The 13,784-nt window shown below is 35.2% G+C and overlaps 2 protein-coding genes across 2 annotated transcripts; both read right to left on the bottom strand.

Annotated features, from left to right (window-relative positions):
* Nucleotides 1-1,603: 1,603 nt before the first annotated feature.
* Nucleotides 1,604-2,588, bottom strand: LOC135748757 (C-X-C motif chemokine 11-6-like). Its single transcript, XM_065267036.2, has 4 exons — nt 2,467-2,588; nt 2,254-2,380; nt 2,047-2,133; nt 1,604-1,924 (listed from the first exon to the last, which is right to left on the bottom strand). Exons 1-4 carry the CDS (start codon nt 2,522-2,524, stop codon nt 1,912-1,914), a joined length of 285 nt encoding a protein of 94 aa, XP_065123108.2. The 5' UTR covers nt 2,525-2,588; the 3' UTR covers nt 1,604-1,911.
* Nucleotides 2,589-12,301: 9,713 nt separating this feature from the next.
* On the bottom strand, nt 12,302-13,334 carry LOC141279786 (C-X-C motif chemokine 11-6-like). Its single transcript, XM_065267037.2, has 4 exons — nt 13,180-13,334; nt 12,933-13,059; nt 12,734-12,820; nt 12,302-12,615 (listed from the first exon to the last, which is right to left on the bottom strand). Exons 1-4 carry the CDS (start codon nt 13,235-13,237, stop codon nt 12,603-12,605), a joined length of 285 nt encoding a protein of 94 aa, XP_065123109.2. The 5' UTR covers nt 13,238-13,334; the 3' UTR covers nt 12,302-12,602.
* Nucleotides 13,335-13,784: the final 450 nt, after the last annotated feature.

Genomic DNA, 13,784 nt, shown 5'->3' with positions numbered 1-13,784 from the left:
TTAAACTTGACATTAGGACATTTTACCTGAACTCTGTCAACACGGCTTGCTGTCAGCAGTCTGCCTTCATCGAGAAACAGCTTAAGTAACGCGACAGCAGAGTATAAAACCCTTAAGGGATATTATAACAAAAACTATAAAGTTAACTATAACGATAAATATATTGACCACATCATAACGATAACTTCATGCTAATTCGCTCACGCACTCGCACAAAGCACTTGCCTTTAATGGCATTAACTAATATTGTACATTTCTTGTAATAAAACCTTTTTTGCAGTTGTTTACATGTCACTGAATGTGTAAATAGCTGTTCTTGTTGCATTTACACAGTGGGTAACCAGCAGATGTCCTCAACACGCACTTCACATAACTCTTGACAGTGAATCTAATAGTTTGTATAATCTAATATCTTACCTTTTGTTGTAGTCAATGTGGTAAGAATAAAGCATTACGTAGTGAATTTCACAGCAACTGCATCAGCGCTGGATACCTGAGTTCATTTCATGTTATAGACCTCAGCAATGAGCTTTTCCACTGTCATTTCAAGTGTGCGTGCACTTAAGGTTCAAATACATTTCATTGGCTGTCAATGGTTTATCGTTCATCAGGTGGAAAAAAAATCACTCAGAAAGTAATCCCAACGACATCGTTCATTGTATCTTTATGGTTATAGTTGTGGGGTGAACTCCGCTATTCTCTTTAATATAAAACGATTTTCAGAACTAAATTTTTATAGTTATCGTTATAACATAAACGGCCCTTTACAGGCACATCTATAACGTGTTTGTCAATTAATCTAAGTTAATTATAACAGTGTACAGTATATGTGAGTTCATTATTCGTGCTCTGCATTGGGTTATGTGTGAATAATCCTTAAATAAAAACTGCATGTAAACAGGAGTGAAGTAGTTAGCTCCAGTCATGTAAATGTTTCACTGTGATTAAGTCCTTACTCTGATTATTGGAAATAATCACATTATTGGTTGGTGTACATGTAAACTTACTTGTGTTACATGTAACCAATGCTGGGTTGAAAATAACCCAGCATTTTTTAGAGTGTAGAATTTATTTTACTGGATATGGGCAACTGCTAACATCACTACTTTAGTGATACATTTTGTGAATTTATGTATATAAACATTAGAAAGGACATCAAAAATAAATATTATTTCAAATAGTGTTTGAATGAGCATGGGTGTTTTCTACATTGCATTTGTGCACAAGTACCAGGCCTTTATTTTTGTGCAGAAATTTTCAGATTTATGTTGGATTTATTGATATTTTTTTTTTTTGAAAAATTGAAAAAATACATTGTTTTGCATTTCCCATTAATTTTCAGTTGGGGTCATATTGACCCCAAAGAGCAGATTAATATTTTTTACATACCTTCAGAACAACTGAATCAAGCCTAGTTTTTTTGTGTATGTATAGATAGATGATTTAGGAAAAGTCACTCTGAAAATGAAGAAAACCATTTTTTTAGACTAATGAAATGTTGATTGGGGTCATATAGACCCCAAGAACCAACTGAGGGTTAAACTATTTTTCTTTGAATCAAACTATTTCACAGTTACTAAAAACATCCACAGACCCCAACAAGTCAGAAGAATTTTCATTTAGATGAAATGCTTTATTTGACAGTTTTTGTGCATCAGAGGGACAATAAAAAAATAGACAAACTACAATCATACATCAAATGGTAAAAAAGACTGTACATATGACACATTGTTTAATATTCTTGTTGTAAAAAATATGATCCAAAACAAATATTACAAATAAGCAAAGGCTGTTTTATGGCCACATTAATAAATTAGTCAGCTTAAGAAATATTCTTATATAAGTTCATACAGATTTTTCTCTATTCACAATATCACAAACAGTGTTTGAATCTATGAAGCATGAAATCTCCTACTGTTGGCTCCTGTGAAGACAGAACACATTTATTGTATACGTTTCCTCTTATGTACAGTTTATATGTAGGCTATATTTAAAGATAAGTACATATGAAACAAATGTTAGATAGTTGCAAATATGCATTCTTACCGTTTTTCAAGAGACTTGAGGATATTTTTAGTGAATTTAGACTCTGGATTCATGCATTTCAGTCCTGCACCATTTTTTAGAGTAACACTAGATGATTGAACAAAAAGGGCAATAAACTCAATATTCAATTTTAATGAGACTGTAGTTGGATCACACAAATATTAATTTAAAAAAACATTTGATGTGTAAAAAATTATAATTGCTTACATAATCTCCTGTTTTGCACAAGATGGACTTGGAGGTATGATTTCAACCTTCTCAATGTTCTTTATTAAAACCATATTTACTCCTTTATCAGCACAGAAACATCTGCCCTTGGAAGACCTGTCCTGCCCTGCAATGAAAAATGTCATTTATTTAATCTGCTAGTACAGTGTAAAGGAATTTTGATAATCTTGGTGTCCTAAAGATCACACTTACCATTCACTCCTACAGCCATCAGACAGGCCAGAAAAACAAAAGCTGCAACAGTCTTCATTGTCCTTTTGCTCTTGATGGTCTTTTCTTTGCTTGTTGTAGGCTATGCGTGGATCAGTGAGATTATGAATGAAGTAGTAGATCATGTGCTGAGTAGATTTAAATACTCTAGATCTGGGAGTTTCCTTTTTGAGCCACTTCTCAATTTTTGTTTCACTACTCTAGCTTCCATCTTTTATTGACATTTCTCGGAAATACTTTCTCTTTAAATTATTTAAAGTACATATTAACCCTCTAATAAGACATAATTAAGTTACAAAATGTATAGTTTCTTAGAATAGTAATCTTTTCTCAAAATGAAAATAGTACACATCGAAATCTTTACAGTATGTATAAATGTCAGGCATCAGTGATGAATAGAGAAATTATTATGACCCTTTTAAACTATCAACCAATTGTTTTGATTTTATGATATGTGATCCAGCCTGTGAAATCCAGAGTTCTTATTACACCTCACAGGTCCATATTGAAACTAAATGTATACATTAAAGGTATAGCGGAAGATTTTCCTGAACTTTAAAAAAAAGACCCGCCCTTCCACTTTTTAAAAAAAATGCACATGCACAACACTACCTCCGAGAGGGAACGCCTATTAACGTGCGCACGAGAGAGAGCATGCACGAGCCTAGTTCTTCTCTTCGCTCTGTTTACAAGTTGCTGCCGGCATGGCTCATACATTGAGATGTTTTCCGTGTCTGCGCGGTTCATGACTTGTGCCAGGGCTAGCATCGCTAATCATAGCTTGCAACTTTGACTAGCAGTGATTTTAAATGGATTTCTCCAAAAAAACATGCCAAACTTTACCTGTAGAGTAGAAACTTCGCGACTGAGGCATCAGTGGGAAGCCCAACCTGCGTGAAATATTCTCCCAAAAACACTCTGGTCTCGTTTCTTTCTTCAGAGGGCTTTCTCTTCTTGTCATACAATAATTTTTCTCATGCGACCCTCAGACATTTTGAAAAAATACGGTGAGAACGCGAGCTTCAATGAATGGCTGAAACCGTAGCCAACCACACCTATACACCTGAAAGTGCGCATGTGCAGAAAGCGAACATATGGCGGCCTTACGTCAACATATCATCAGAATGATTGACAACTGGGTTGACCAATAGTCTTGATGATCCACCCGGAAAAAGAAAATCTTCTGCTTTTAACAATGCTTTATGGTTTATTATGGTGAGATTATTATCAATATAATTATTTTAGAGATACTGTATAACATTTTGTATATAGTCATACAAATTTACAAAATAAAAAATTATTTTGTTTATTAAGCTTAATTAAGCATTGTTTATTAAGCTGTTGAAGTATTTTAGTTATTTTATGGGTATTGGGAGTTTCATCATTTTGTTAGCATCATTAATTTTGTATTGTCATCATAAGTATTAAACTCAAAAACAAGTCAAGAGAAATTATGATGAAAAGTCACTGCTCTTGTTTTAATCCAATACTTGTAGGAAAAAGGAGTGTGTTTGGCTCAGTAATACTTCGTCATACGTCCAAATGTTTTTTTGAATCTTTGTCGATGTTTAGGAAAGGACCCAAACTCTTAAAGTGTGTTAATACATCAGAATGCATGAAATACAGTTAGACCTGCCTTTTAAACACAATAATAAGTGTGTTTTTTATCAATTGGTTCCACACATGGGTAAATTTTATTTTACAGTGTCTTTGTTACACATGCTACATGCAACAACTTCAGTAATAACAGAAAATATGCATAATTACATGCAACTTATCATCAGAGATGTATAAAGTACTAGCGACCCAGACTTGAGTAAAAGTACAAGTGCTCTATCAAAAAAGTGACTTGAGTAGAAGTTGAAGTGCTCTTTAAGCACAGCACTTAAGTGGAAGTACTAAAGTATTAAACATGCTTTGTACTTAAGTATTGCAAGTAGTTTATTTTAAAATATACTACTCAAGTACTGAAAGTAAAAGTACAAGTATCGTGTAATGTTATTAAAGAAAACAGTCAAAAGTTTGAATATGATATTGTTTATATTATTTCAAATGTTTAAGCTAAAGGACAATTACAATTCCTTTGGCTGTAGCAGGAGTACAAGGACATGAATGTTCAGATAATTCAGATTAATTTAACTGATATGGCGATAGAGAATTCAGAATTAATGAAATATTTGTCGATAAAATGGTAATAGGTAAAGGTACAAGGTGTTTCATTGACTTTAGGTTTCCTTCTTTCGCGCACACTCGCCCTTTCTTGCGCATTCTCTCTCTCTCTGTCTTTCTCGCGCACTTTGGTTCTCTCTTCGCTTCACATTTGTCCACAACCCCGGCTCATATTTGTGAGTGAGAGGGAGGGAGGGGTCGCACTTCACTATCTCCAATTGGTTCAGACCACCATGTGACCATGATTCGTAACATTTGAGAGTAACGAGTAACTATGCAGCACATAAAAAATGTATTGGAGTAAAAGTATTAAACTCAAAGAAAAAATGTACTGAAGTAAAAGTGGAAGTAGGAGAAAAAAATAATACTTCAGTAGAGTACAGATACTGTCTTTTAGTACTTAAGTACAGTAGTGAAGTAGTTCTACTTCGTTACTATACATCTCTGCTTATCATAAACCAAGCTCTACATTTTTTATTTACTTTAGAAAGGCTTTATAAAACCACAAACTGGGATATGGAAGAAAGTGTCTTTTGCCTGATGATAAAGGTCAAATGTTTTCACTACCTCTTTCTTGAAAACGGTATAAACAACTGATGATGTTAGGAGATACTGACAAAAACATTCACCTTTAATGTGCTGACTGGTTTGCCTACTAGCATACAATAATATTGTTTATTTATGGACCAAGACCTAATATTCTTTAAATAAAATGTAAATTATAGGCAACAAATACTGAGAAACATTTTTCTAAAACCATCTCCAAGATTTTCCTAGCTGTCACACATTTGTGTTCAACAGGCCGCTTCTTTGTTTCATTCAAATACGATTGATTTAATCTCGTCCCACCTTTTGTTCACAGATAATGAAGTATTTTATTTTAATGTTGGAAATGATTAAATTCAGTGATTTATCCGTTCTGATATATAAATAAACAATGAGCATGAAATAGAAATCACGGCATGAGACATAACCTCTGATTTCAATTATAGATATTTTCACTACCTCTTTATGTAGAATTTTAACTTGACATTGTGTTCAAGTCATGATGAAATGAATCTGAAAGGAAAATGAATCTAAAAGTGAAAGTATTTTTGAGAAATCTGGAAATGCTGTACCTACTGCTAAATATCAGCGAAACTGAGAGCAGATCAAGCAACATAATAAACAAAATAGCATAAATGACATTTCCATAATCAGTCTTTTCAGCATATTACCTATATGAAACCAGATATTTACATACACTTAAGAGAAAAACACAAAAACTTTTATTTCATTACTGTCATAAATTAAATCAGAGTAAACTTTTTCTGTTTTAGATTCTGTCTTATCACTTTTATCAAAGTCAGAAATATACATTCACTAAGTTTATTGTGTTTTTAAACAAAACAAAAAAAACTCCAGATGATTCCATTCTGAGATTAAGACGCTTCTGATAGGTTAATTGATTCCATTTGAGTTAATGGTGGTACATCTGTGGATGCATATAAAGGCACACCTCAAACACAGAGCCTCTTTCCTTGACATCATGGGAAAATCAAGGTAATTCCACCAAGACATCAGGAAAAGAATTGTGGACCTCCACAAGTGTGTCTCATCCTTAGGTGCAATTTCCAGATTCCTGAAGGTCCCACGTTCATCTGTTCAGACGAATATATGCAGTATAAAAAACTTGGGAATGTACAACCATCATACCGCTCCGGAAGAAGACGGATTCTGAGTCCAAGAGAGGAACGTTTTTGGTGCGAAATGTGCAAATCAACCGCAGGACAACAGTAAAAGACCTTGTGAAGATGTTGGCTGAAGCTGGTAAGACAGTGTCATTATCCACAGTTAAACTAGTTCTGTATCACCATTAGCTGAAAGGTTGCTCTGGGAGGAGAAAGCCATTACTTCAAAACCACTATAAAAAAGCCAGTCTACAGTTTGTAACTGCACATGGGGAAAAAATCTTAATTTTTGGAGACATGTCCTGTGGTCTGACAAAACAAAAATTGAACTGTTCGGCCATAATGATAAATGGTATATTTGGAGGAAAAAGGGCGAAGCTTTGAAGCCTCAGAACACCATCCCAACTGTGAAGTATGGGGGTGGTAGTATAATGTTGTAGGGCTGCTTTGCTGCAAAAGGAACTGGTGCACTTCACAAAATAGATGGCATCATGAGAAAAGAAACTTATGTGGATGTATTGAAGCAACATCTAGAGATGAATCTCTGGGAACTATGAATACTCCGTTTTACCATTTGGCCTCGCGAACGCACCAGCTGTTTTCCAGACTATGGTTAATGAGGTGTTGGGAGATATGATTAATAAATTTGGCTTTGTGTATCTTGATGACATTCTCATCTTTTCCCCCTATATGCAGATAAACACCCATCACGTTTGCCTAGTCTTACAACGGCTCTTAGAGAATCAGTTATTTGTCAAGGCGGAGAAGTGCAAATTCCACAGGGAGTCGGTTTCGTTTATGGGTTTTGTTATTGCCGCCAGGGAAATTTGTCCCGATTCTGATAAAGTCAAAGCAGTCACCGGATGTGCAGTGCCTGACATTCCTAAGGAGTTACAGCAATTTCTAGGTTTCACCAATTTTTACCGGCGTTTCATCAAGAATTTTGGCCAGATCGCTAAACCTCTTTAGCCTGGTAATACCATCCTCTGCTATTTTGCTTCGCTTCATGGACAGAGTCTGGCTGGGCATAATTGACAATCGTTTTCCTTCTCGTGGGAGGGGCTTGTCTGCAGTTTAAAATCATTGGTCTAAATGTAAGCCAATCACATAACGTTTGGACATGATGTGCGTTATGCGCCGACTCAGCCGCATCGAATTTCTGCAGTAAAACACACGTATGATGTGAAAACAAACCCATCAAGCGAAATACCGGAGTTAACATGGTTATGAACGACTTTTGCAGATTATGTAAAGTAAATCGGGCCAGAGCTAGAACACGATCCTTACGGTGTCTTTCCACTCACGTCTAAGTGGAGGAACGCCCCTCTCTCCGCTCAAACTCTTCCACCAGACAGCCATAACCATATGTAAATTAAATCTTCCTACCTTATTTTCTGGTTAATCAGGAATGTCACCAAAGAATGTTTGCCCACGCGTTCTCCACCATTAACTGTGAACAACGAAATTCCCTTCCATGATTTCTCAATCGTTGTGCACGTCAAGCTGTGCTGCACACAGTTTCTCGCTGACGATCGGTAATAGTTGATAAATTAAACGTTTACCAAAACCTGTCTGGAGTAGGGCAACAACATAATATCCATTCAAAATGTTTAACAAACACTCTTCTTGTTCGGGCTTAAGTTGGCAAGTGCCGGTTCTCCACAACAGAGCAAATAGCTTTCTGTGCCTCCATGTCCACAAACAACAACCGTACATTCGCGCTTAGCGTCTACGTCACGGCTCTCAGCCCGCCCTCTGTTTGTTGATTGGACCGGCGTTTTGAGACCGGAGGAAAACGGTTAGAATGGGAGGTATCTCAGACTGAGTACAGAAGCGTAATGAAATTTAGCGGAAGTACAAAGTCTGACGTAGTCAGGCTAAAACCTCTTACCACGCTCATTTTCCAGGTTTCAAAATTATTTTAAGATAAAAATAAAAAAAAATTAGAGAGGCTGAATTACATTTTTTATCCAAAAAATCTTAATGATATGTGTGTGAAACCTAGAAATGCAATTTTTTGCTCATTTTTTCCGTGGCATTCTCACGGATCTCCACATATTTCCACGGACTTTCTTTTCCGTGGCATTCTCACGGATTGGTTACTCAACTGTTTTGTCCTATTTTCTTACCATTGTCGCTTTGTTTTAGGGTTAGATTTACATAAAATGACATCCCTCCCCAAACCCAACTCTAACCCCAACGCCAGGCGACAATTGATTAAAGTTTAGAAAATTTTAAGGATACATCAGAAAAAATAGTATAAACCAATACTTAAAGTGACATACTAACGCAAACACCAAATCTAACCCTAAACTGAAGCAAAAATGGTTTGAAAATAGGAAAAATCAGTTGAGTAACCAATCCGTGAGAATGCCACAGAAAAGAAAGTCCGTGGCAGGGCCACGGAAATATCCGGAGATCCGTGAGAATGCCACGGAAAAATGAGCAAAACTTTCCGTGACTATCCCACGGAACTTTGTGAGATCATGTTGTGAAAAAGCCACAAGTATAAAGAAGTTATGTTTCACGTTTGAGGTCAATAGGCCCAAAAATGCCTTCTTGCAAGGGTTTTTGTAAGACTAGTGCCTTTTCTAAGTGGCAGTCAGCCCCAGGGCTGGACTGGGACAAATATTCGGCCCTGGCATTTTGGCCCAAACCGGCCCACACTACATACACTGCAAAAAATGATTTTCAAGAAAAAAAATTCTTAGTATTTTTGTCTTGTTTTCAGTAAAAATATCTAAAAATTCAAAAATTAAGATGCTTTTTCTTGATGAACAAAACGACCCAAGAAAATAAGTCTAGTTTTTGACCAAAAATATCAAATGTAAGTGATTTTGTGCATAAAACAAGCAAAACAATCTGCCAATGGGGTAAGCAAAAATTTCTTGAACATTTTTCTTAAACACTAAATGCAAGAAAAATTAGCTTACCCCATTGGCAGATTTTTTTGCTTGTTTTATGCACAAAATCACTTAAATTTAAAATTTTTGGTCTAAAAACTAGACTTATTTTCTTGGGTCATTTTGCTAATAAAGAAAAAACATCTTATTTTAAGAATGTTTAGATATTTTTACTGAAAACAAGACAAAAATACTAAGAATTTTTTTTCTTGAAAATAATTTTTGCAGTGTATAATTACAAATACCACCCATCTTTGCACGCCTTTAAATATGTATAGCAACAGCAACTCCAATTCCACAAGAGCACTAAACCCAATTAATAGCAGGTAGAAAAGAGTGAGAGTTGACAAACACTTCTAGAACGTGTTATTTATTAATGCAATAAAACTGTATAATCCACACTTATGAATCCTAAAACAAGCTTCATGCAATTGGCAAAATTTGCCATTGGATTGCTGACTTATTACAAAATACAAGTGCTGCTTACATTAATATTGAAAACTGATTATTACTTCCAGTACTTACAGGAAAGTATTCACTACATTCACTGAACTAAACTTGTGTGATTACAGTAATAGAGATTTTTAACATGATCTGTCAAGTGTGTTGTTATACAATAAACATATCTTTTTCTGTAAGCAGATCTCCTGGATTGTTTGATTTTGCTTGAAGAGAAATGATACGTTTTGAAACAGACAATCAACGAAAAATCTACGAATCAGATACACTCGTAGCGACAGAGCAAAGAGTGCAATTCTTTTATTGCAGCTTTATCAACATAATTTTGTGTTTTTGACTCAATTGCTTAATTTTATTGCAGCTTTATCAAGAGGTATCCATCTAAACTTGTGTTTTGAAAGCAGTTCTGCTTACCGCAGGCACTACACTCACTTCTCCCTCGTCTCTCTCTCCCTCTCCTCACTGACACTTTGTGTGCTGGTGCTGCCAGTGCCACCACCGCCACCATCATCATCACCAGCGACGCGAGTTGAAGGTCCTGCTGCCGCAGAAAACATTTGTGTCTTTTAACACATTTTGCAGCGTCTGCCTGAAGAGCTTGCTTCTTTTTGTCGCGCAGTTTTTCTGCGCCTCCCTTGTGTTTTCTCTCTCTCTCTCTCTCTCTCTCTGTTTTGACACGTGAACTGACCGACGATGCACGCTCGCTTGCACAGAGACCAAAGCGGTGATTGGGCCAGCTTAATGTCATTCAAAAAAAAATAACCAATGGGCTACTGCTTAAATGTGAGAGGGCCGGTCTATCTAGGAAAAGAAAGGATAATGACTGTGCTGGTCAGTCATTGGGCCAGCTTAATGTCGTTTAAAAAAAATAACCAATGGGCTGCTGCTTAAATGTCAGTGGGCCGGTCTGTCTAGAAAAAAAAAGACGCTAACTGGGCTGCTCAAACAAATATAGTATGAGATGTATCGGCCCAAAAAGTACGTCGGCCCACCGGGAAACTGCCCGGTTTGCCAGATGGCCAGTCCGCCCCTGGTCAGCCCCAACATAAAAGTATTTTGTTTACATGCATACACGTTCGTTCTTATTATTATTTTTGCTTATGTTAGCGTATAGAATGCCGTTTCCACACCAGGAAATAAAACGTCACAAAAAGATCATTGAATTCATTATCTAATTGGCTACAGGTTCTGCCTTGTCAATAGGCTGGAACCGTTGAACTATCTGTGCAGCCTGGAATTTTGCTGTGAAGTGTGGATTACCTTTCAACTATCTGTGGAGCCTGGAATTTTGCTGTGAAGTATGGACTTACTCTCCTGTCTGTGATTTAATAAATCATTTTACTTGCATCAGATTTCTCTCAGTATCCTAACAAACATGACGTTATAAAGGCGGTTCATTCTCGAAAACCCTCATATGAGTTACAACAAATCTGCAAAGATGAGTGGGCCAAAATTCCTCCCCAGTGCTGTAACCCATTGCAATGTTATCACAAACATTTGATTGCAGTTGTTGCTGCTAAAGGTGGCCCAAACAGTTATTAGGTTTAGGGGGCAAACACTTTTTTACACAACTGCGTGACAATAGTGATCCTAAATCATGAATCTTTTGTACCTTTTATGTAATCTTCTATTTGAGTATGTGTACATTGTTATATTATTGTCTGAATTTAATTCACATTCATTGTTTTTTATTACTACGTGTGGGATTAGTCTCCTGAATGAATCTATGTTTCAATTTAATCCTTTGCTATCGATTAATCTTGACATTAAACATAGATGAGTGGTTTCCCAGACAGTAATTATTTTAAGACAGGACTAGGCCTTGGTTTAATAAGAAAATATAACTAGTTTTAACACACGTGCCTTGCTAAAAACATTACTTGTGTGCATATTGAGGCAAAACAAAGGGCACTGATGTATTTTAAGATATGTCTTTGCAAGTTGTTTTCAGTTTGAACAGCTCTTACAATTATTTTTTTAATTCTAGGACTAGTTTAATCCCTGTCCTGGAAACCTCCCCAGAAAGTGTGATCAATGGTAAATAAAAGTCACTATAAACAATGACAGTCAGATCAAGCACACTCACTCTCTCGATCTCTCTATTATACATGATGAATATGAACTCTAAATATTTAATATTAATATTCTGTCCTATTTTAAAGAATGGAATTATGAATGATTGAAACCCTTCTGCCCTCCTTAATTGAAGAGTCAAAAGAAAGTTTCATTTGTTTTAGATTTTCTCTATTTTCAGTGTAGAGGACATGACAAATCTCAAAGTTGAGGTTCTCACGTTTTGGAAAAGTGTTTATAAAATACTTGTATTGTCTGCAGTTTGATGATTAGTTGCAGAGCAAACATGTGACTGACTTTGCAATCAAGTTAGTCTCAACAATTCACTTAAAATCATATTAAAACACTAAACGCTATTTACAATAATAATAATTTCAAAAGCTTTTGAGTTTAAGCCTTGTCACTCTCCCCATTAAGCCCATATATTATACTGTGCATGCATTGTCCATGCAACTTTTATGTGGTATTAAAAAGTTTTTCTATGAATCAAACTATTTCACAGTCACTAATAACAGACCCCAACACGTCAGAAGAATGTTCATTAAAAAAATGCTTTATTTGACAGTATTTGTGCATCAGAGACAATAAAAAATAGACAAACTACAATCATACATCAAATGGTAAAAAAGACTGTACATATGACACATTGTTTAGTATTCTTGTTGTTAAAAATATGATCCAAAACAAATATTACAAATATTACAAATAAGCAAAGGCTGTTTTATGGCCACATCAATAAATTAGTCAGCTTAAGAAATATTTTCATATAAATAATATATTTAAACAAGGTTTTCTTCATCCACAATATTCAGACAGTGTTTGAATCTATGAAGCATGAACTCTCCTACTGTTGGCTCCTATGAAGACAGAACACATACGTTTCCTTTTTTATGTACAGTTTATATATTTAGCCTATATTTAAAGAATAAGTACATTTGAAACAAATGATAGATAGTTGCAAATATGCATTCTTACCGTTTTTCAAGAAACTTGAGGATATTTTTAGTGAATTTAGACTCTGGATTCATGCATTTCCGTCCTGCACCGTTTTTTAGAGTAACACTAGACGATTGAACAAAAAGGAGAAAATAACTCAATATTCCATATTAATGAGGCACAAATATTATATTATATTTAAAAAATATTTGATGTGTAAAAAATAATGATTGCTTACATAATCTCTTTTTTTGAACAAGATGGACTTGGAGGTATGATTTCAACCTTCTGAATGTTCTTTATTAAAACCATATTTACTCCTTTATCAACACAGAAACATCTTCCCCTGGAAGACCTGTCCTGCCCTGGAAGAAAATTTTTATTTATTTCATATTCATAACAGTACTAGATGCAGGCATAAACCATAAACAAATCTGTTGGTACAGAGTAAAGGTAATTTGATTAATCTGAAACATCACACTTACCATTCACACCTACAGCCACCAGACAGGCCAGAAAAACAAAAGCTGCAACAGTCTTCATTGTCCTTTTGCTCCTGAAGTTCTTTTCTTTGCTTGTGGTAAGACTTTGTGTGGATCAGTGAGATTATGAATGAATGTGTTGAGTAGATTTATATACTCTAGATCTGGGAGTTTCCTTTTTGAGCCACTTCTCAATTTTTGTTTCATTACTTAAGCTTCCATCTTTGCCATTTCTCGGAAATACTTTCTCTTCAAATTATTTAAAGCACATATTAACCCTCTAATAAGGCATGAATTATTAAGTAAAAAGGTAATTATTTTTTTTAGAAAAGCCATTTTTTATCAAAATCAAAAGATGATACATCGATACCATTATGGAGAAAATGTCAGGCATTAGTGATGAATAGAGAAATTGTTATGACCTTTTTAAACTATCAACAACCAATTGTTATGATTTTATGATATGTGGCCCAGCCTGTGGAATCGAGGCTAATAATTATGAGATTAAAATAATCAACGTTTGATTTTACTCACTGATTTCACTTTAATCAATTAGCTTTTGATATAAATGGCATCAAAGACTTATGTCCAATCTTGAAAAAAAAACT

The sequence above is a fragment of the Paramisgurnus dabryanus genome, chromosome 5 (assembly GCF_030506205.2).
Source record: "Paramisgurnus dabryanus chromosome 5, PD_genome_1.1, whole genome shotgun sequence".
Classification (NCBI taxonomy): domain Eukaryota; kingdom Metazoa; phylum Chordata; class Actinopteri; order Cypriniformes; family Cobitidae; genus Paramisgurnus; species Paramisgurnus dabryanus.
Note: the sequence above shows the minus strand (reverse complement) of the source record. Positions and strands in the feature narration are given on the sequence as shown.